This window comes from Pseudorasbora parva, chromosome 12 (genome assembly GCF_024679245.1).
Source record: "Pseudorasbora parva isolate DD20220531a chromosome 12, ASM2467924v1, whole genome shotgun sequence".
Taxonomy (NCBI): domain Eukaryota; kingdom Metazoa; phylum Chordata; class Actinopteri; order Cypriniformes; family Gobionidae; genus Pseudorasbora; species Pseudorasbora parva.
The window spans coordinates 12,169,572-12,190,448 of NC_090183.1; the positions used below are offsets into that span (position 1 = coordinate 12,169,572).

Below are 20,877 nucleotides of genomic sequence, written 5' to 3' on the forward strand. Positions count from 1 at the left end.
ACTTACAAAAGCTATTCAATCAAGAGCATTGTTTAATGTCAAACTAAATATAACGACATCACTCAGGCAGCAGTAAAGGCTACTGCGCCTTTAAGACCTGATGCAGGGATATGCTCGTCTTTCTCGACTGTGCATACTATACAGCTCACTTAAGGCGTTGTGTTAAGCTGCGTTAAGACTTTTTAATACTTTATAAGGGTCTTAATTTTCCCAAAATTGATTTATCACCTTTTAATACTTTTCAAGACCCTGTGGATACCCTGATGAATGACTATGGCAACTTTAAAGGGTTAGTTCACCCAAAAATGAAATTTCTTTCATTAAAGGGTTACTTCAGCGATTAGCATATGGCTTTGTATCAGTAGAAACCCTGGAGAATATTCAAATGATTGTGCTTTCCCCCTCATATCTCCCTGAGACAAGAGATTTATGCATTTTATTTCTGGAAAAATTCCTCCTATGATGCAAAATGACGATTTTTGCATCATAGGAGGAATGTTTGCCCAGAGGCTAAAGACTACAGCCAGCAGAGGGAGCCATTTCCGCATGTTTTGAATCTGCGCATGGGGGATGGGAGATTACACTCAGCTGGCAGGGAGAGCTCAGCTTGCAGACAGGATCATTTAAACGGAACTATGGTGAGCAATGTAAGTCTTTTAACTTCTCAAATTCATTTCTATGAAAGTTAAGCTTGCAAAGGCATGAACTGAAACGCGTGCCAGACTGAACTCCTGTGTGAATGTATGCCGCGAATGTAGTCGCGATTACCTCAGCTCTCATCACTCCTGTAGTTAGTGCTCAGTGCTGTGACACTCGCGCGGTGACTCACTCATTATATTGAACAGACACGTTCAGTTTTTAATTGTAGTGTCTTCTCTAACTCAGTCACAGTAATGAAGTTGGTGGTGTTGGGAATGGCCTCACAGGGCAGCGAAGCATTCTGGGAATTGTAGTCTTTCATCCCCATGGGACAAAAATACATTTTCTGTCTTTTCTCAGTCTAGAAGACACCAAATTCAAAAATAATTTCACATTTCTACTGCATTGATGACCCAGTTTAAATACAGATTCATCTTCCCAGCGCTGAAGTACCCCTTTAATGACTCACCCTAATGCTGTCCCACACCCGTAAGACCTCCGTACATCCCTGGAACACAGTTTAAGATATTTTAGATTTAGTCCGAGGGCTTTCTGTCCTTTGAATGTAAGTGTATGCCCACTTGCTGTCCACGTCCAGAAGGTAATGAAAACATCATCAAAGTAGTCCATATGTGACATCAGTTGGTTAGTTAGACTCTTTTGAAGCATCGACAATACATTTTGGTCCAAAAATAACCAAAAATACGACTTTATTCAGCATTGTCTTCTCTTCCGCGTTTGTTTTCAAACCTCAAATAAAGATTCAAACAGTTGTGAATCGGCAGATTGATTTGTGATTTGTATTGCCAATGTCACGTGATTTCAGCAGTTTGCCAGTTTGACACGTGATCCGAATCATGATTCATAACCATTTGATTCTTTATTTGAGGAACACAGAAGAGAAGACAATGCGAATAAAGTCATATTTTTGGTTATTTTTGGACCAAAATGTATTGTGGACACTTCAAAAGAGTCTAACTAACCAACTGATGTCACATATAGACTACTTTGATGATGTTTTCATTACCTTCTGGACGTGGACAGCAAGTGGGCGTACACTTACATTCAAAGGACAGAAAGCCCTCGGACTAAATCTAAAATATCTTAAACTGTGTTCCGAGGATGAACGGAGGTCTTACAGGTGTGGGACGACATTGGGGTGAGTCATTAATCAAAGAAATTTCATTTTTGGATTTTAACCATTGAAAGGATACTATGACAAAGATATCCCTATCCTTTTCTTTTTCAAACTGATTTTTTTCTCAATGAGTATATGATGGACCTAAAGAATGAAAGGTTGTATCATATAATTGGATATTTATGAGATATATCACGCTCATAGTCATGCAAAATGTCTTTATAGTATCTATGCAGCGTTCATTTTGCATGAAAATATTGTTTCATCGAAAACACTATTTTCTTTTAATAATTCAAGCACCTTTCAAGTAGCTCTTTATAAATATGTATGGCTGTTTTCAAGGGTTTTTAGGTTTTTTTAGGGTTACTAATGGAAATGTAAGTACTTCAAGCACTTTAAGGCACTTTTTACGAACCTTGTGGATGGTACGGAATAGTATAAGATGGAATTTGTATGAAAATGTATGGAAATCAATACAATAGGATGCAAAAGGGGTGGGGAGATTGAATAGGGGACAAATATGTGATAGAACACATTATGGAACAGAACAAGATAGGATCGGATGTTATTGGAGTGAAATGTGCAGAAATGGAGTGAGATGAAACTGACCTCTGTTTCTTGTTGCGGACTGCATCCTGAATGGTTTTCACCTGCACAGCAACCACAGATAGAACCTCCACAGAGATCCTGTTAAACTCATCGAAACAACCCCATACTCCTGTCTGGGCCAAACCTTTATAGATATTACCTATGGACTGAAAGAGAAAGGAAGAAAGAGAAAGAAGTAAAGCGAGGTGTGCCAGAAGTGTTCCTGAGACCGATGTATTGTGGCCTGCGCACCTTGTAGTCCATTTGCTCTGAGCAGTTGAACACATAGACCATAATGCCGAGGGATCTGCCTAGGTCTTTTGTGGTTTCTGTCTTGCCAGTTCCGGCAGGACCAGAGGTGGCGCCACTCATGGTGAGGTGCAGAGACTGGGTCAGAGTGATGTAACATCTGCGGGTATAATGATCAGCATAGTCAAATAACGTCAGTTACGAGATCACTGCACAAATCTGATCAGTAAATATGTGTGACACTGACCGATCAGTGAGTGGTGTTATGACAAGTCTGTTGGTATTCCCTAGATACTCGTATGAGAACTGAAACTGTGCGTCACAGATGTTGATGTAACAGTGCTTCTGCTGCTCATCCCATCGGTGCCTTAACTGTGACAGCCATGCAAACGCCTGTCCACTGGTCACCTAGGAGACAGGTCATTATGAAGTCATCATATTTCCTCTTCCCAACCCCTTATTAGGCAACAGATTTATTACAGGTTTGATTACCTTCTGAGATATGAGTTTAGCAACTACATCACGAGCATGGACATCAATAGTGCTGATGGTCATGATCTTTTGTCGGTCTCCAGGGGTGAGTTCACCCAGTAGCATGTTTATCAGAGAGTTCAGCTGACTAATCTACAGTCAGTTACAAACAACAGCTGAGAAAATCACTATCAACATAAAGTGAGACGAATTGGTGTTTTTATATTTCTATTTACCTGTTTTCGGTTGTAGTCTTTCAGGGCAGTCTCAAAACCTTCCTCCACCCTCTCAAAGGCAATGCCCACATCTATCGCCCACCAAATCTGACTGCCAGTCAGTGCTACCTGAGAATCAGACATATACAAATGCATACACATTTGAAATTAAACTGTTATATAATTGTAACATTATTGTTATTCATTTATCCAACCTTTAAAAAAATTATTGACACGTCATCCTTGTCTGGATGTTGCGTGGCCAGAGCTGGATCGCGGCTTTTACATCTCACGGCGTTCTCTCGAAATTCCATATCAATGGATTGTGCCTCTGTCAGCGGATACGTTACGGCAGCCTCTTCGCAGACGCTCACCTCGTTTTCGGCGGGGTGGGGTGGACTATCATCATCTTCGTCCGCTGTGTCGGGCGTCACATATCGCCTCACAACAGGTCGGTGACTCATCTTCAATCAAAATGGCTGTAGTAAATTCGAGGTCGCTTGGAAACAAGACGTTTATTCTCAACGACTTTATAAACTCTGGCAACTTAGATTTTTTATTTGTGACTGAGACCTGGCTATCTGTCGGAGATAATAGTCCTTTCTCTGATCTTACTCCTCTTAATTATAATTTTTTTAATTCTCCCCGTTTGTCTGGCCGGGGAGGTGGCCTGGCATCTGTTTTTAGAGACAGTTTTTGTTGCCGAATAATAGAAACGGACACTTTCACAAGCTTTGAAGTTCAACTATTTTCAGTGGACTCCAAGAACTCATTGGTGGTAGCAGTGGTTTATCGTCCACCAAAATCAAACAAAAACTTTATTAATGAGTTCTCAGAATTCCTAGGTGGCATTACCCCTAAATTTGAGAAAATTCTAATCGTTGGTGATTTTAATATTCATGTTTGTTGTGACTCCACAGTATTAGCGAAAGAGTTTATTAGTCTTATTGATGCTTGTGATTTTTCTCAATGGGTGAAAGAACCAACACACGCACAAGGTCATATTTTAGACTTGATACTTACACATGGCCTTTCTATTTCAGACATTCTTATTGGTGATTTAAGTTTTTCGGATCATATGCCTATAATGTTTTCTGCTGATATTTCCTGTCATACTACTGAAATCACTAGACCTGCGAAATGGTTACGTGTTGGCTTATTTGGCCCAACCACTGTTGTAAATTTTTCCGCAGCATTCAATGAGGCTTGTCATCTGCTTTCTGTTGATTATCTTACTACTGTGTTAAATGTGGATGAGCTTCTTAACATGTTTAATTCTGTATGCACCAGTGTGTTAGATAGTGTTGCCCCTTTGAAACTAAAAAAACATAAAAACAAAGTTGAACCATGGCTAAACAGTGAAACTCGTAGTTTAAGACAAGCCTGCAGAAGAGCAGAACGCAGGTGGAAAAAGGATAAACTCCAAATATCCTATGAAATCCTACGGGAGTCATTAATTATATATCAAAAAGCGGTGAAAGTTGCCAAATCTACATATTTTTCGGAGATAATTTCAAATAACACAAATAATTCCAGGACTTTATTTAAAGTATTGAATTCTGTTTTTAATCCAACAAGTAATAATTATTTAGTGGAGTCTTCTTCTTTGTGTGAAGACTTTTTGAGATTTTTTGTGGATAAAATAGATTCAATTAGACAGTGCATTACTCCCTGTACTGATGACCCTGCAGAAGTTTTGATTCCCACTAAGTTTATAAATTCATTTGAGCCGATTACTATGCTGGGTTTAATGGATTCAGTTGTTAAGCTGAAGCCTTCTACCTCTGCTCTCGATATTGTTCCTACCCAATTTTTTAAACAGGTATTTGATAGTGTTGGGGTCTGGATTCTAGAAATTATAAATAAGAGCCTTCTTTCTGGGTCTGTTCCTGCTTTTTGTAAACATGCTTTGGTTAAACCTCTGTTGAAAAAGCCAAACCTGGACACAACTGTCCTATCACATTTTAGGCCAATTTCTAACTTACCGTTTATTGCAAAAATTTTAGAGAAAGCTGTGTTTTTGCAATTAAATAGTTTTTTGGCCACTAACAGTATTCTAGAAAAATTCCAGTCTGGTTTTATGAAAAATCATAGTACTGAGTCTGCACTTCTAAGAGTACTGAATGATATTTTATTACTAGTTGATTCTGGGAACTCAGTAATTTTAGTACTCTTAGATTTGAGTGCAGCTTTCGATACAGTGGACCATAGCATTCTTTTATCACGCCTTGAAAAGTGTGTGGGAATCCAAGGAACTGCCCTGAGCTGGTTCAGATCTTATCTTAGTAATCGAACCTTTTCAGTAGGTATTGGTCATGCTACTTCATCTGTAGCATCTCTTACCTGTGGTGTTCCTCAAGGGTCTATTTTGGCTCCCATTTTATTTTCCCTTTACATGCTTCCACTAGGTTCAATTTTTAGGAAGCATGGAGTGTCTTTTCATTTGTATGCAGACGACACCCAAATCTATTTACCCCTAAAACATAATGATAAGCATGGCTTAGAAACATTGCTTGCATGCTTAGCGGATGTACAATCTTGGATGTCTTTGAATTTTTTGCATCTAAATGAGTGCAAGACTGAAGCAATTGTCTTTGGGCCTTCAGTTAAAAAAGGAAATCTAAATCTTAACTGTGGTAAACTAAACTCTTATATCAAACCAACGGTTAAAAATTTGGGAGTTGTTCTTGATCTGTCCCTTAAATTTGACAAACATATAAATTCGGTTGTAAAATCATGTTTTTTCCATCTTAAACTACTGTCTAAAGTCAGATCTTTTTTATCTTTAAAAGACCTCGAAAGAGTTATACATGCCTTTGTTTTATCTCGCTTGGACTATTGTAACTCTTTGTATATCGGATTACCTCAATCTTCGATTGCAAGGCTTCAGATGGTCCAAAATGCCGCGGCTAGGTTTTTAACTAAGGTTCGTAAACGCGAACACATTACTCCAGTATTAGCGTCTCTTAATTGGTTGCCAGTGCATTATAGAGTTGAATTTAAAATTTTGTTGTTTGTTTATAAGTCGTTAAATGGTTTGGCACCTGCATATCTGTCAGATATTTTGATTGTAAATAAGTCAGTTAGATGTTTGCGATCCTCAGACAGTATTACATTGGCATATCCTAGAACAAGATTGAAGTTGCGAGGTGACCGTGCGTTTTCAGTGGCTGGTCCTAGGTTATGGAACAGTCTTCCATTATCTGTGAGGTCTGCATCGTCGATATATGAATTTAAATCGAAGTTACAGTCTTACTTTTTAAATCAAGCATTCCATTCATTATAACTCATGGTTTCCTTTTAAGCTTAAATTTAGTGATGTATTGTTATTATTATTATTATTTTTTTTAAATTATTATTATTTTATTTTTTTTAATTTCTCTTTTATTGTTGTGTTTATATTATTATTTATTATTCTTATTTTTATTACTGTTCTTTGTACAGCACAGTGGTCAACTTTTGTTGTGTTTATTTGTGCTTTATAAATAAATAAATGAAAATGAAATGAAATTATTTATATGAAATTACAGATCTTATTATAGATTATAGATTTTAATGCACCAGAAAAACAAGTGTGCAGCTATCTTTAGAATTTTGTTTTAACTTTCGTTTCTGTGGTAGTTCTATATTCAATATTTCTATGGCATTGCTGTCAATGAGTAATTAGTTGATGAAGTGGATTCACTTATTGTAGAGCTAACTAAAGTTATCATGATCCAAAAGGTTTGAAGCGGATGTCATTCAAATGTTAAAAAGATTTTAAATATGATGCTACTCTAAGCAAAGTCTGAAACTTTGTATTTTGAGCGCTTCTTATGTTTGTTTGTCTCTTCATGATGAACCGCTTACTGTATTCCTCATTTGTAAGTTGCTTTGGATATAAGGGTCTGCAAAATGAATGAATGCAAATGTAAAATGAGCGGTTCATTCATAAATCCGTAAGATCTTGCCTTCATGTTGTGAAAATACAAACCGCAAGACAAAATACAACGAGCGCAGCACTGAAAAGGGGTGGGGCTACATAAGGTCTATAAAGTTGCAAACTGATAGGATAGGAATCATAAAGAATTTCAGTTCTGGTTGTGATTTGGTTTCTTTTTTTGGTTCTTACAATATACAATAATTAATACAATACAATACTCAAAGCAGTAACTTTCTTCAGCCGACTACTGCTAAAAAAACATAAAATAAATCAAATAAATGTAATACAATTCTTACAATAACTTTTTTCTTTTTCTTTATTTTCAGCCATGGTGAAAGTATTACCTTGCGGTTAAGGGAGTAAGTGTAAATAAATTAATCTGACCATTATGATTTATCCATAAATGTTTTTGATTCACTAAAAAAGAAGCAGTTCATAAGTCATTCATCATCACATTGAGTGATGTTTTATTAACAAATTTCGGGAGGGGCGTGTCAGATAATTAAACCTAATAAAACATGAGTGGAGCACATTAAGCAAATCAATTGAATCAATGATAAATGGAATATATACAGTGCCTTGCGAAAGTATTTGGCCCCCTTGAACTTTGCGACCTTTTGCCACATTTTAGGCTTAACATAAAGATATAAAACTGTAATTTTTTGTGAAGAATCAACAACAAGTGGGACACAATCATGAAGTGGAATTAAATTTATTGGATATTTCAAACTTTTTTTAACAAATCAAAAACTGAAAAATTGGGCGTGCAAAATTATTCTGCCCCTTTACTTTCAGTGCAGCAAACTCTCTCCAGAAGTTCATTGAGGATCTCTGAATGATCCAATGTTGACCTAAATGACTAATGATGATAAATAGAATCCACCTGTGTGTAATCAAGTCTCCGTATAAATGTACCTGCACTGTGATAGTCTCAGAGGTCCGTTTAAAGTTTAGAGAGCATCATGAAGAACAAGGAACCCAACAGGCAGATCCGAGATACTGTTGTGGAGAAGTTTAAAGCCAGATTTGGATACAAAATATTTACCAAGCTTTAAACATCCCAAGGAGCACTGTGGAAGCAATAATATTGAAATGGAAGGAGTATCAGACCACTGCAAATCTACCAAGACCTGGCAGTCCCTCTAAACTTTCAGCTCATACAAGGAGAAGACTGATCAGAGATGCAGCCAAGAGGCCCATGATCACTCTGGATGAACTGCAGAGATCTACAGCTGAGGTGGGAGACTCTGTCCATAGGACAACAATCAGTCGTATAATGCACAAATATGGCCTTTATGGAAGAGTGCCAAGAAGAAAGTGTTGTTTAAAGTTTGCCACAAGCCACCTGGGAGACACACCAAACATGTGGAAGAAGGTGCTCTGGTCAGATGAAACCAAAATTGAACTTTTTGGCAACAATGCAAAACGTTATGTTTGGCGTAAAAGTAACACAGCTCATCACCCTGAACACACCATCCCCACTGTCAAACATGGTGGTGGCAGCATCATGGTTTGGGCCTGCTTTTTTTTTTTCAGCAGGGACAGGGAAGATGGTTAAAATCGATGGGAAGATGGATGGAGCCAAATACAGGACCATTCTGGAAGAAAACCTGATGGAGTCTGCAAAAGACCTGAGACTGGGACGGAGATTTGTCTTCCAACAAGACAATGATCCAAAACAAAACAAAGCAAAATCTACAATGGAATGGTTTCAAATAAACATATCCAGGTGTTAGAAGTGGCCGAGTCAAAGTCCAGACCTGAATCCAATCGAGAATCTGTGGAAAGAACTGAAAACTGCTGTTCACAAACGCTCTCCATCCAACCTCACTGAGCTCGAGCTGTTCTGCAAGGAGGAATGGGCAAACATTTCAGTCTCTCGATGTGCAAAACTAATAGAGACATACCCCAAGCGACTTACAGCTGTAATCGCAGCAAAAGGTGGCGCTACAAAGTATTAACTTAAGGGGGCCGAATAATTTTGCACGCCCAATTTTTCAGTTTTTGATTTGTTAAAAAAGTTTGAAATATCCAATAAATTTCGTTCCACTTCATGATTGTGTCTCACTTGTTGTTGATTCTTCACAAAAAATTACAGTTTCATATCATTATGTTTGAAGCCTGAAATGTGGCAAAAGGTCGCAAAGTTCAAGGGGGCTTTCTTTCATACTTTCTGAAATACTTTCACAAGGCACTGTATATATAAATATATCATCAAGTCGGTAAAATCATTATCTAAAATGGCAAAAAAACCTGCTAACACACCTGTGCCGGGTAGTCAAACAGCCACTGATCTCGTGGCTTGTCTTCATATGCTGCCACAGCTTCAGAGATCTCCTGGCGAACAGTGGAACGCATGGCCTTCTCTAGAGTATTCAGCCAACACTCTGCCTGTTACATGATAGACAGACAAAGCGTTTTTTAAACTGCAGCATCTAAAGATGGGGTGCTGCATATGGGTCATTGTGTCTCACCTGTCCCTCACACACACAAGGCTGTGAGAAAGGCACATACTCTCCCTCTCTACTGTACATCCCCAAGGCAACAGTTTTGGGATCTGTAGCTCCATCATCATCTGCTTTAAAGCGGAGGTCCGCCAGATTGTCAAAAAGCTTCAACAGGTGTCGGGTCACCTATGCATTATACGCACATTTACACACAAATGAATTAACACACATTATTTTAAAGATAAACACAAAGTGGACATTGTAATTTATTAGTATAGCAGCAACCTGTCTAGGCTGAGTCCCCTTAGAAACTATTTCCAGCAAGTCACTAGCTGAGACAAAGTAAAAGCGTGGAAATGTCAAACGCTTCGTCTCCAAATACTCAGCCAGAGCCTTCTCGCACACTGACAATCTGCAATACACAGACACACACAAATTATTTGCAATGGAAAAGTGTCCAAAAGTTCATTTTTAATGAGAGTTTCACACACAGATTACCTTTGCTGAAGAGTCTCAAGTTGCTCCAAGAAGCCTGGCTGGTTAGTGACATTTATCACATTATTGGTGTCCACAGTAGTGATCATTAAACCCTGAAACATGTTTTTTTTTATGTGAATACATTTCTGATCTCGTTGTTAACTCATGCATACTCTGTCACAATACCTGGAAGTCCTGGTGGATGCCCTGAAACCGTTCAGCATCATGGGCCAGCTGGTTCCGGATGTCCTCAGAGTTGGTGAAAATACTTTGGAGGTGAGCCCATGTGCGCTGAACCGCCAACCACGTACCAATGACCAGATCAGCCACCACCAGCTTCCGCTGCCAGCCGCTCACCTCTACCATGAAATACTCCACATACTTACTCATGAGAATATTCTGCAACTGAACCTGAGTATCACACATATACACCAGGATTTTAACTGAACTGATCTGATCTAATCTGAGCAGATCAGCTCAGTTTGATTTGATTTGATCATAACCAAATTAAATCTGAGTATTTAAATTAACTTGAATTTGATCTGAACTGAACCAATTCAGATCAGATTAAAAAAAAAAACTGGATTGATATGATTGGATTGAAATTAAACGCATCAGAATTCAGCCAAACTGAAAAGATCAGATAAAAATAGAAGCAAACTGATCTGGAAAGAGACTGATCTACACTGATCTTCACCAAACTAAACTGAACAAAGTGAAGTGAATGTAGATTTAAACTGAACTGATAAACCTTTTCCAGCTAAACCCAGTTGACTGATTCCGGAAGTTACCTGGTTATCCTCCAGGGTTTCAATGAGGTTCTCATTAGCTTTGAGCAGAGGAGTCCCAGTGATTGTGTGCGTCTCATATGACAGAGACATCATGGACCACGTCTGCTGGATCTCACCAAGAATCTGTATACCAAACAGATACATTTTATTGTGCCCTGAAATGCCCCCAGGTTTCTGAGAAATGCTTTAAATCGCTCTACCTTCTCAATTCCCATCTCTTTGACTGCTTTGTCCACAATGTTCTTCACTTCTTCCTCCACACGGTGGAGCTGCAGCTCTAAGAGATCACCAAGTGTGGTGTTCTCATCCATCACAAAACTCACCTACAGGGACAAGAAGAAAGGTTAGTTGCTCTCTCTATTACTCGTATGATAGGTATCACTCAGCTGATAATTATTAGGCATTGCAAAGAGCAGGTGATATCAGATTATGGTTATGCTATGCTGGTTTGTGTTCATTACCCCTGTTGTGTGCATGAGCTGTTGCCAGTGTCTCTCTCTGACAGCAGAGTTTTGAAGTTCATTGACAGCTCTCAGTGATGTCAACAAATTTTTAACAATGGATTCCAGGCCGTTGTAGACGTCCCACGCACGCACCTCTTTATCCAGAGTCTTCATCTCCTAAACACTCACACACATACACATGCGCTGTTTATGCTATGATAATAAATATACAGAATAAGGTCCCATTTAATTTATCATCTATATATATATATATTACAATGATAAATATTCAGCACTTTCGTATTTATTTTTGTATATGTAAATTGTCAAACACCTCATCCAACCCCTGGTTCTTGTACTTATTTTTTGCATGTGGTGAATGTTGAGGAAAGACAGAACTTTAGGATGTAAACTGTACCTTGGCAAACCTTCTTAGCTCCATATCCATCTGTTCCACATTGATCTCTTTCCATGGTGTCTTAGTCCAGTCTGAGATGCATGACTACATTACCCATCATTCCCAAGAGGATGCCAACCAGAGGAGAATACTGGGTTAGCTTTTGGAAAATTGCAACAAAAGCTATTCTGTATGTGTGTATTCTGTGTAAGTGGGTTATTGGGAGTACTTTGTGTGCTGTAGATCTTTGGAGTAATAAAGATTACCTTGACAAAAATAACCATATCCCAGACTGCTTTAACCAGGATGATGTCTGACCGACACTGTCGAAGTTGTTTGTAGTCAGGGAAACTGACCTCGAACAGATTGGCTGTTTGTTGAAGCTTAGACATCTCACTCTCCAAATGCGCCACCGCACGATTAGTCTACACAGAAATGCAGATAAACGGAGATATTTATACATGCACATTTAAACATACAGGATGTACAGTATAACATTTATATAATTTTTTAATGAGTAAGCACCATCTGGGATAGAACAAAACATTTACCGCAGAAGAATAAAACCTATTTAAAGGTCCACTGAAATCAAAATTTAGCTTTTAGTATGACTGTTAGCCTTAAAGTTATGAATAACCTGGTATGTTCCAAAACTATGACAAAATTTGCATTTAGGAGATATAAGCATTCAAAATGTACATTCTCCCACTTCCCTTAAAACGAATCTCAGATTTTGTTGACATTATCGCAGACTTCACGTTCTCGTTAAATCTTCTGTCCAATCAAAATGCTCTCTAGAATCTAAAGCCCGCCCCCTACACTGCTGAAATCAGTCAGGAGTTGTTAACACACATTTACTAATTTCTACATGGTGAAAGGTACATAGCACACTATATATGTGATAGGAAACGATTCAGTGTAAATATGCTTTCATTTGAGGTGAATAAAGTCTGTTTTCACGTTAGTTTCATGCACCGCAGCAGCGCACACACCCCAACGGCTCTGGTATAAATTTAGACTACAGACACGAGAGCGCAGCGCGGATCATATGCGCGAGTCCGCATAGACAACAAACATATCGACCCATTTTAATTCTGCACAGAATGCTGCATTTCAAAGCGATATGGAGGAGATTATGATGGTAAAAAGTGTTAGAGGAAACTGGCTTTACCAAACAGAGAAGGTCCGCTCTTGCACTCTAGTCAAACTGTAACGAAACGCTTTTGGCACACATTAATTTAGACACAATAGTTTTTTGTAAGCACCTTGTCGATGAGTTTGTATGGCTCCTCCAGGCTGATAAAGAATATTGGCTCTGTGCGGAACTGTTCCCTGAATTCATGCTGTTTTACCTAGAAAACAAACCACAGATGCTCAGCAACATCTCAACAATAAGAATGTTTTTCTGCTGGCTATTTGGCTGACAATTTTACAGTCCCCAAAATAATGTTTTTTTCTTTTTAAACGTATTTTTTTATATTTTGCATTATTCATATATTTTATCTGTATATTGTTTTTTGATTAAAAAAAAGTTTTTAATTTGCAATAATATCTGGAAACTGTACAATTATAATGTGACTATGAAAGCCAAACATACAGACTTTTTTCCAATGACTATCACAAGTCATTCTTGAAATGTCAGGTTAGCCAGCTAGATAATATTAAAAAGAGATATCTACTTTCCCTCTGTCGCTCATGTTGTTCCAAACCTGTTACTTTCATTCTTCTATGGAACATAAAAAATATTTTGAAGAATGTTGGTAACCCAACAGTTTCCGTTCCCATTGACTTCCATTTTATTTTTTTCTATAGGCTACAATGAATGGGAACCAAAACTGTTGGTTTAACAACATTATTTAAAAAAATCTTCCTTTATGTTCCACAAAAGAAAGAAATGCGCACAGGTTTGCAATGACATGAGAGTGAGTAAATTATTTTTGGGTGAACGATCCCTTTAACTTGGTATCACATTTAAATCAACAGAATTTGCGAAGTGTAATACATTACAGAAAACGAAATTTGTTACCAAAACTGGTCTAATTAACACACGCTTAAAGGGATGGTTCCCCTAAAAAGGAAAATTACCACAATTTACTCACCCTCAAGCCATCCTAGGTGTAAAATATCTAGCTTCTTACGAAGAAAGTGTAGTTTGAAGTCGCAGTTCAAAATGCTTACTCTACGTCTGACGTCATTGTCGCAACAGTTACACTTTTTAATATTTTTGTATATAACTCCTATTGTATTCATCTAAAAATAAGAATGTCAAATACACCTAGGAAGGCTTGAGGGTGAGTAAACGGGATAATTTTCATTTTTGGGTTAACTATCCCTTTAAAAAACTTATAATGCTGATGACTTAATGTAATTTTCTCCTCACAATTTTACTGATTTCAGTCCCTCACCTCAAACCGAACACACTTCCTGCGGATGACAGCAACTTCATTGGACTGGAGAGGAGCAACCTCATGTTTTACTGTAAATGCCACCTTCTTAAGATTCTTCCATTTCTCCGGCAGTGACTGAAAACAGATGGGCATATGAGGTGGTACTTGTAGTGTGTAAAGTAAAGCAGAAGAATCAGATGCATGTAGGTGAAATTACCTCCAACAGTATGTAAACATGCTCAGGTAGCTGTTGGTTGTAGGTTTTGAGCAGGTTTGAGGTAGCTTTGAGGGGTTTGAAATGCTGCTCTGTGCTCAGCTGGCGGTCTCTGATGGCCATTAGGTGGCCCATGATGTCTACCAGTTTGCCATAATCCCCATCAGTTACAGTCTTTGCCAACCCAATCTCTGTATTCTCAATAAATGATCCCAACTCTTGCACACTGAGACAGAGAAAGATTTGATTGGTCACTCTGCATCATTATATTTGTTAAAACATTTCTAATGCTTTGCACTAGTATGATTTATTAAGGAGGTTCTTATGGGAAAATCAACAAAAATTGTCAAGAAGCGTATTCATATATATATAAATATTACCTGGCATTAACATGGTTCAGTAAGTGTTCCTTAAACATCCAGCTCCATTTTTTAATGATGTTCATCAGTGATATTTTAAAAGGTTTTATGTCCACCTGACACCAGCCACAGAATACTCTCTTCTCCTCTAATATGCGCACCTTCTCATAAAGATCCTCAAACTCACTGATCTAATGAGAAATAAGTGAGAGAAAGAGAAAAAGAAAAGGGAAATGAAATCCATACATGCCATTTGTTACACCAAGAAAATTAGGTGGGTAAAAAGGTAATAGAAAGATAAAAAATCAAGTCATGCTTTTTTTAACTGTAAGATATGATGTTTCAGTTGTGCGTTATGCAGAAGTATTAATGAGAAAAAGCCATAATTTAGCAGCAGATCCTTTAAATCCTGTAAGTTGCGAGGTGGGGCCTCCATGGATCGGATTTGTTCCTTCAGCACATTCTACAGATGCTCGACTGGATTGAGATCTGAGAATTTGGAGGCCAAGTCAACATCACAAACTCATTGTTGTGGTCCTCAAAACATTCCTGAACAATTTTTTGCTTTGTGGCAGAGCGCATTATCCATCTGAAAGAGGCCACAGCTACCAGGGAATACCGTTTCCATGAAAGAGTGTACATGGTCTGCAACAATGCTTAGGTAGGTGGTACGTGTCAAAGTAACATCCACATGGATTGCAGGAGGTTTCCCAGTAGAACATTGCCCAAAACATCACACTGCTTCTGCCGGTTTCCCATAGAGCATCCTGGTGCCATGTGTTCCCCAGGTAAGCGACACACACACACCCAGCCATCCACATGAAGTAAAAGAAAACGTGATTCATCAGACCAGGCTACCTTCTTCCATTGTTCCATGGTCCAGTTCTGATACTCACGTGCCCACTGTTGTCAATTTTGGCAGTGGACAGGGGTCAGCATGGGCACCCTGACTGGTCTGTGGCTATGCAGCCCCATTCGCAACAAACTGTAATGCACTGCGTATTCTGACACCTTTCTGTCAGAACCAGCATTCATTTCTACAGTAGTTATTCTGTTTGATCGGACCACACGGGCCAGCCTTCCCTCCCCATGTGCATCATTGAGCCTTGGCCACACATGACCCTCTCGCTGGTTCACCACTATTCCTTCCTTGGACCACTTTTGATTGATACTGACCACTGCAGACTGGGAACACCCCCAAAAGATCTGCAGCTTTGGAGATGCTCTGGCCCAGTCATCAAGCCATCACAATTAGACTCTTTCAAACTCAAACAAAAATCCTTATGGTTGTGCATTGTGCAGAAGTATTAATGAGAAAAAGCCATAATTTGTAGAAATTTTCACAAAGTTCCAATTATGGAAAAAGGACTCAATTGCCGCTTTTTTTACTCTAAGATGAAAGTAGGCTTCTATAATTATTATCATGCATTTAAATAGCACAAAATATTGTGTATTCTAATCCTCACTCCATGACTGACAGATACCTGCTCTCTGAAGTTCTGCAGTTTAGGTGGATTCTTGGGCAGCTCATAATCTGCATAAAGCTCCGCCTCCTCTGCAGAGAGGGCGTGTCCATAGAGCAGAAACTGCCTCATAAACTCCACCCTGTCTCCAGTCCAGAGGTAACGATAGGAATCGAAGGAATGTTGGAATTCTTTGACCTTAGCAATGGCCCCACGTGCACGATATCGCACCAGCTGAGCCAACTCCACTAGCTCGGGTATCTGATCTACATCCTCCTAGGAAATAACAGACATAGTCAGACTTGTCATGTCATGAAGAATACTTATAAATCTTTTCAGAAAACACTACTCTTTTAGCCGGTTTATCAGGTCGCTGGCTTGCATGACAAAAATACATTTCCAAACTTTCTCTGGTTAAATTATCTATAGTTTAACTTTACACCCTGTGAACATGAACATACAGTGCCCTTCACTAATAATGGCACCCTTGGTAAATATGAGCAAAGGCAGCTGTAAAAATAATAATAATAATAATTGCATTGTTTATCCTTTTGATCTTTCATTTTGAAAATTCACAAAATTCTAACCTTTCAATGAAAACAATGGGGAAACTCACATTATGAAATAAATGCTTGTCTCCAGTGCATGTTGGCCACAATTGTTAGCACCCCTAAAAATTCTTATGAGTAAAATATCATTGAAGTATATTCCCATTCATATTTATGTTTTTTAGCACACCAGGGTGACTAGGAGCATACAATTATCCAGTTATTCCTTTTTCACAGGAGTATAAATATGAGGAAACACAAAGGCTAAATACTCTTAATCATTCATCACAATGAGTAAAACCAAAGAATATAGTTCTGGTGTGCAGCAAAAGATTGTTGAGCTTCACAAAATAGAAAATGGCTGTAAGAAAATAGCTAAAGCATTGAATATCCCCATTTCCACCATCAGGGCTATAATTAAGAAGTTCCAATCAACTAAAGATGTTACAAATGTGATGGGAAGAGGACACGTGTTTACACTGATTCCTAATAGTGTGTTTGTCTCCATTTTTCTGCCAAAACAGCCCTGACCCGTTGAGGCACAAACTCCAATAGACCCCTGAAGGAGTGCTGTGGTATCTGGTAGATGTTAGCAGCAGATCCTTTAAATCCCATAAGTTGCGAGGTGGGGCCTCCATGGATCGGACTTGTTCCTTCAGCACATTCTACAGATGCTCGACTGGATTGAGATCTGAGAATTTGGAGGCCAAGTCAACATCACAAACTCGTTGTTGTGGTCCTCAAAACATTCCTGAACCATTTTTTGCTTTGTGGCAGAGCGCATTATCCAGCTGAAAGAGGCCACAGCTACCAGGGAATACCGTTTCCATGAAAGAGTGTACATGGTCTGCAACAATGCTTAGGTAGGTGGTACGTGTCAAAGTAACATCCACATAGATGGCAGGAGGTTTCCCAGTAGAACATTGCCCAAAACATCACACTGCTTTTGTTGGTTTTCCATAGTGCATCCTGGTGCCATGTGTTCCCCAGGTAAGCGACACACACACACCCAGCCATCCACATGAAGTAAAAGAAAACATGATTCATCAGACCAGGCTACCTTCTTCCATTGTTCCATGATCCAGTTCTGATGCTCACGTGCCCACTGTTGTCACTGGCAGTGGACAGGGGTCAGCATGGGCACCCTGACTGGTCTGTGGCTATACAGCCCCATTCGCAACAAACTGTAATGCACTGCGTATTCTGACACCTTTCTGTCAGAACCAGTATTCATTTCTACAGTAGTTCTTCTGTTTGATTGGACCACAGCCTTCCCTCCCCATGTGCATCATTGAGCCTTGGCCACACATGACCCTCTCGCTGGTTCACCACTATTCCTTCCTTGGACCACTTTTGATAGATACTGACCACTGCAGACTGGGAACACCCCCAAAAGATCTGCAGCTTTGGAGATGCTCTGGCCCAGTCATCAAGCCATCACAATTTGACTCTTTCAAACTCGATCAAATCCTTACGGTTGCCCATTTTTCCTGCTTCTAGGACAAAATATTCACTTGCAGCCTAATATATCACACTCACTAACAGGTGCCGTGATGAAGAGATAATCAGTGTTATTTACTTCACCTGTCATTATGTTATGTCTGATAGGTGTGTATATTGTCCTAATACACAGTGAGGAAAAAAAGTTTGAGTAGCCAAAGACTCTCCAAGGATAACAGCTGAAGAACTGTAGAGATTAGTTGAGTCTTGGGGTCAGAAAGCCTAAAAAAAAATCTCCAGCAAAGGGTTCCAATTTCTACGATGAAATTAAACACACACAAAAATAGATTTTTTGGCAGCGAACCCACCAGATGGGTTTGGTGCAAACCGTGATATAAAGTACCCCATGCCATGCCCACAGTTAAATATAGAGCTGGATCTTAAATGTTTTGGGCTTTTTTTTTGTTGAGGGATTTTACCCCTACTTTCAGTTGTTTTACTTCAATAAAAGATTAGCATTTTGTGATTTTTTTTTTAAAGCAAGATCAAAATGATAAGCTATGCAGATTTATTTTCACAGCATCCTTTGATCATATTTACCAAGGATGCTAATATTAGTTGAGGGCACTGTGTGTGCAAGGCATGCATACAGATATGCACAGTTGTAACACACCTTGTAAGTCTCAGCCTGTTTGCTCTTGGCCACTCTTTTTATGAAAGAAGCCATTTTAAAAATATCTGACACCATTTGGTCAATGATATCATAGAAGTTGCCCTTCTTGGAGAGGTTGAGCGAGGGGTAAAAGGTCATGTCAGAGGTCAGGGTCAGCTGAACTTCGAACAGGGGATCAATGCGGAGCGCTGGGTCCGTGTTCTCAACTAAGTACTGCAGGGAGCATCGCACTGCACTGCAGAACCCAGTAAGAACGGTTCTGTCCACATGTTCTGTGTAGGACTGCCAAGCATCTGAGTCCAAATCAGCACCAAGTAGCTCAGCATTCTCCTGAACAAGAAAGAAAGAAAGAATCACATAATAAGAGGCATGATTCTCCAAGGACAGGAATAACCACTTCACACTAATATTTTTGTGCAACCCTAGAGCAAGTCGAGTTTCTAAACGTATAAAAAAATGTATGTGTAACATATGAATCCACTATAGCTATGATTACACTAGAAAATTATAAATACAATTTTAGAAAATATTATAAAATAAAATATTACATAGATTAAAGTATTATTAAATAAAATATATAATACAAAATTAAATTAAGGTGAAGTAAAGCTTAATTTAAAACTAACTGTTTTTATTGTCCCTCCCATTTTAAAAATGAATTAGGTCAAATAAAAGTATATGACTGTACATCAATAAGGATTAATTTAATGGCTTATAAAGTAGAGCTGGTAGTATGAAGATATATAATGGTGATGATAAAAGTGTATATCAATAGATATTTTGCTATTTTGGGTATGTTGAGATATTTTTTTGCAACGTCATTAAAGGGTGGTTGACACATTAGAGTGATTAAAAGAATGCACGTATGAGAAAATAAATTGTGGAAAATGCTTGATGTTATGAAGAGTTATGAAGCGCAATAAGCCTTGAGATTTTATTTTTACTTTTAAATATTCAATCTCTGTACCATTTCTTACTTAAATGCCACCGTTAGACCTACAGTACCTAAAAAAACTTGTGTTTTACTTAATTTAAATATTTTTGTCCTGTTGTTTGTTATTTGCATATTTGTTCTTATTTTTAATATATAAAATAACATTTAAAAAATATACTGTTATATCATGTATTATCATCGTGAAATAAAATATCACTAATTGTGAAGATTTTGGTCATATCACACACTCCTAATATAAAGTATATAAATTATTTAATATGGTAATAGATGTATGTTTTTTTAGGCAATGTGTAACAATCCCAATAACCAATGGGTCCTTGGCTCAGCTTCTGAGTTTTTCCAAGTTTCTCCCTCTTGCATTGTGTTAAATCAAACAGTGAAACCAACACCTGCACAAGCTCATGTATCTTCTCTCCCGTGCGAGCGACGAGAGCGTATTGCCGCTTGAAGTTTTCCTCTACGTCGGTGATGTTGAGTAGATTGCCACGACGATTAGTCCTACGTGTAATGCAGGCAGAGTGACTGAAAACTCCCATCAGCCCCTGCAGTTTCTCCAAGTTAGCCTTGCTCTTCTGCACACGCTCAGACACACCACGGACCAGATCACGTGTGCTACAAGCACACACAAGAGTACACATTAACATAAGCACCTTTACATAGTAGACCAATATGTTACAAACATAAACATGTTTCATATACAAGTAACGTTCCCCTAATGTTTGCAAAACGTTTAAATAACTGGATGTTTTTAATGTTCATAAAACATTCAGTAACAACATTTCCATCACTAAATGTAAACATTAACAAAACTGTTATATGCTTGGCAACAGTTCTTCTAACCCTAATTGATGGAGTGTGTAGCTTTTCATTTCTTAAACAACCATGTAGGAAGACAATATATTTTTGATTGCTGTACCTCTTAATGGAAATAAATGTTGTGATGTTACTTCCATCAAGAGGTGCATCAATTTTTTGTTAAGATCTTGAAAGTGCAAGAGTCAAGCACTCTGTAAAGTCTCCTCCAGCACATCCCAAAGACTTTCAATGGGTTTAAGTCTGGT

The 20,877-nt window shown here is 38.4% G+C and overlaps 1 protein-coding gene across 1 annotated transcript in view; it reads right to left on the minus strand.

Moving 5' to 3' along the window:
* dnah9l (dynein, axonemal, heavy polypeptide 9 like) overlaps positions 1 to 20,877 on the minus strand; it is a 57,919-nt gene that overhangs the window by 35,181 nt on the left and 1,861 nt on the right. The window contains exons 5-26 of the mRNA XM_067459139.1: positions 20,206 to 20,428; positions 18,862 to 19,191; positions 16,222 to 16,476; positions 14,759 to 14,928; positions 14,382 to 14,604; positions 14,183 to 14,299; positions 13,043 to 13,129; positions 12,044 to 12,202; positions 11,799 to 11,882; positions 11,399 to 11,557; positions 11,138 to 11,260; positions 10,938 to 11,060; positions 10,333 to 10,557; positions 10,168 to 10,259; positions 9,955 to 10,081; positions 9,697 to 9,855; positions 9,488 to 9,613; positions 3,322 to 3,429; positions 3,107 to 3,238; positions 2,862 to 3,022; positions 2,618 to 2,774; positions 2,387 to 2,532 (exon numbers count right to left, since the gene is read on the minus strand). Of these exons, the coding sequence (XP_067315240.1) occupies positions 2,387 to 2,532; positions 2,618 to 2,774; positions 2,862 to 3,022; positions 3,107 to 3,238; positions 3,322 to 3,429; positions 9,488 to 9,613; positions 9,697 to 9,855; positions 9,955 to 10,081; positions 10,168 to 10,259; positions 10,333 to 10,557; positions 10,938 to 11,060; positions 11,138 to 11,260; positions 11,399 to 11,557; positions 11,799 to 11,882; positions 12,044 to 12,202; positions 13,043 to 13,129; positions 14,183 to 14,299; positions 14,382 to 14,604; positions 14,759 to 14,928; positions 16,222 to 16,476; positions 18,862 to 19,191; positions 20,206 to 20,428 (3,486 nt within the window). The remainder of the gene's footprint in view (positions 1 to 2,386; positions 2,533 to 2,617; positions 2,775 to 2,861; positions 3,023 to 3,106; positions 3,239 to 3,321; positions 3,430 to 9,487; positions 9,614 to 9,696; positions 9,856 to 9,954; positions 10,082 to 10,167; positions 10,260 to 10,332; positions 10,558 to 10,937; positions 11,061 to 11,137; positions 11,261 to 11,398; positions 11,558 to 11,798; positions 11,883 to 12,043; positions 12,203 to 13,042; positions 13,130 to 14,182; positions 14,300 to 14,381; positions 14,605 to 14,758; positions 14,929 to 16,221; positions 16,477 to 18,861; positions 19,192 to 20,205; positions 20,429 to 20,877) is intronic.